General features: G+C 25.2%; 1 protein-coding gene across 1 annotated transcript in view; it reads left to right on the forward strand.

The window, feature by feature from the left end:
- LOC107633135 (serine/threonine-protein kinase 38-like) overlaps positions 1-1749 on the forward strand; it is an 11898-nt gene that overhangs the window by 7714 nt on the left and 2435 nt on the right. The window contains exon 7 of the mRNA XM_016336771.2: positions 440-524. Coding sequence (XP_016192257.1) covers positions 440-524 — 85 coding nt within the window. The remainder of the gene's footprint in view (positions 1-439; positions 525-1749) is intronic.

Raw genomic sequence — 1749 nt, forward strand, 5'->3', positions numbered from 1 at the left:
ACCTTGTCATGTTTGTGTGCTTAAGTTTTACGGGCATATACTAATTAAAAGTCATCTTTGATAATGGAAGAAAACACACACGCTAATGAAAGTCTTTCTATCCAATTTTAATAAGTTTTCTTTTTTTATATAATATACATACAATCCACATGGATCATTAAAGCTAAGAAAGAACTGAATCATTATGAATTGGATAAGTAGTATATCCATTTCAGTATACAAAATTATTTGCTAACACAAAGTATGGATAAAAATGTTTCATTTTCATTATTCCATGCTTATTTTCCTTTTTTTAAATGATTTCGTGAAGGGAATCATATGGTATTCACTTTTGTATTAGCTTCTACCTTGAAAGGTGTCATGTATTCCTTGTAAATAAATGTCTTCATTATAATAGTAATATTTTTTTCTAAATAAAGTGATTTTTTCTTTGATACAGGTGGTCTCTTGGTGCTATATTGTATGAGATGCTTATTGGTTATCCTCCATTTTATTCTGATGATCCTATAACAACATGTAGAAAGGTTTTATATTTTTTTTCCAGTTGTTCTTTCTTTTCTTTTCAACTATATTTTTGTTGTCACAATATGAGTTATATATAGATGTAAACTCTCACACTATACGACAAAGAAATAACATTTCTATTACAAAAAAAAATTATTTTGATTATAATTTAGAGTAATAATTGGTTTAATAAGTAATGAAACAAACATAATTCTCTAAAAGTAAACGGCAACCACAAAACATCTAGTTCATTATTGCTTTCCTCGTGAGAAAGTTAAAGAACTCACTATTAGCAACCCAACAACATGGGAGTGAGTTATTTGGAGATTTGATTTGAATCACCATCATAAATGCTTACAGCATTTATCCAGTTTGTGATATTTTCTAATAAAAAAGTACGGGGAGCCAATTGAATATTTATCTATTGTCTTCTTAGCAGGATCCTTTGCTAATATATGAAGATAGTCATATTCTGCACAAAATAAATTGGCTAATAAATGTTTTTCAAATGAGTTTTGTATATCAAAGGTGCATGATGTGTAAAAAGAAAAAGAGGTGCATGACTTAATGGCATAATATTAAATTAAACTCTGTTAAATAATAAATAATATTAAATTAAATTATGTTGAACAATATAACGAGAATATTTTCTCTAGATCAAATATAATTTTTGTGTTTACTATTTGTCAAAAATTTTAAAATTATCCTTAACATTTATTTTGTATCAATTTTACAGCTAATTTTTAAAAAGTAAATTAATTTTACCCTCTACTAAAATTAATAATTTTTATTCTCATGATACCCATCATTATATCATCATTTTCCAATCTTCACCATGTTATATTAATTTGGATAGAAGAATAAAATTGATTACCTTAAAAAATATTAGGCACAAAATTAATACAAATTAAATAAGAGAAATAATTTTAAAATTTTTAATAAACATTAAGGACAATAATATACTAAAACTTTTATAATTAAGCTGGCTTGGTTTAGTGGGTAGCTTGTGCATGTAGCTATTTATTGGTCAGCGATAAACTTTTAAAAAGAACTCAAATTCGCAGCAAATTAGTCATTAGCCTATCGAGTTAAAAAATATCGTAAAAAAAAAATTTTATATTCTTTTTTCTTGTGTGCTTTATTTATTAAATATTTCAATAAACTAAGAAATAAACATTCATTATTCATGGGCATGCATGTAATCTATTTTAATTTATTCATTGTGATGCTAAAGTTATTATTAGT

Source organism: Arachis ipaensis, chromosome B03 (assembly GCF_000816755.2).
Source record: "Arachis ipaensis cultivar K30076 chromosome B03, Araip1.1, whole genome shotgun sequence".
NCBI classification, from domain to species: domain Eukaryota; kingdom Viridiplantae; phylum Streptophyta; class Magnoliopsida; order Fabales; family Fabaceae; genus Arachis; species Arachis ipaensis.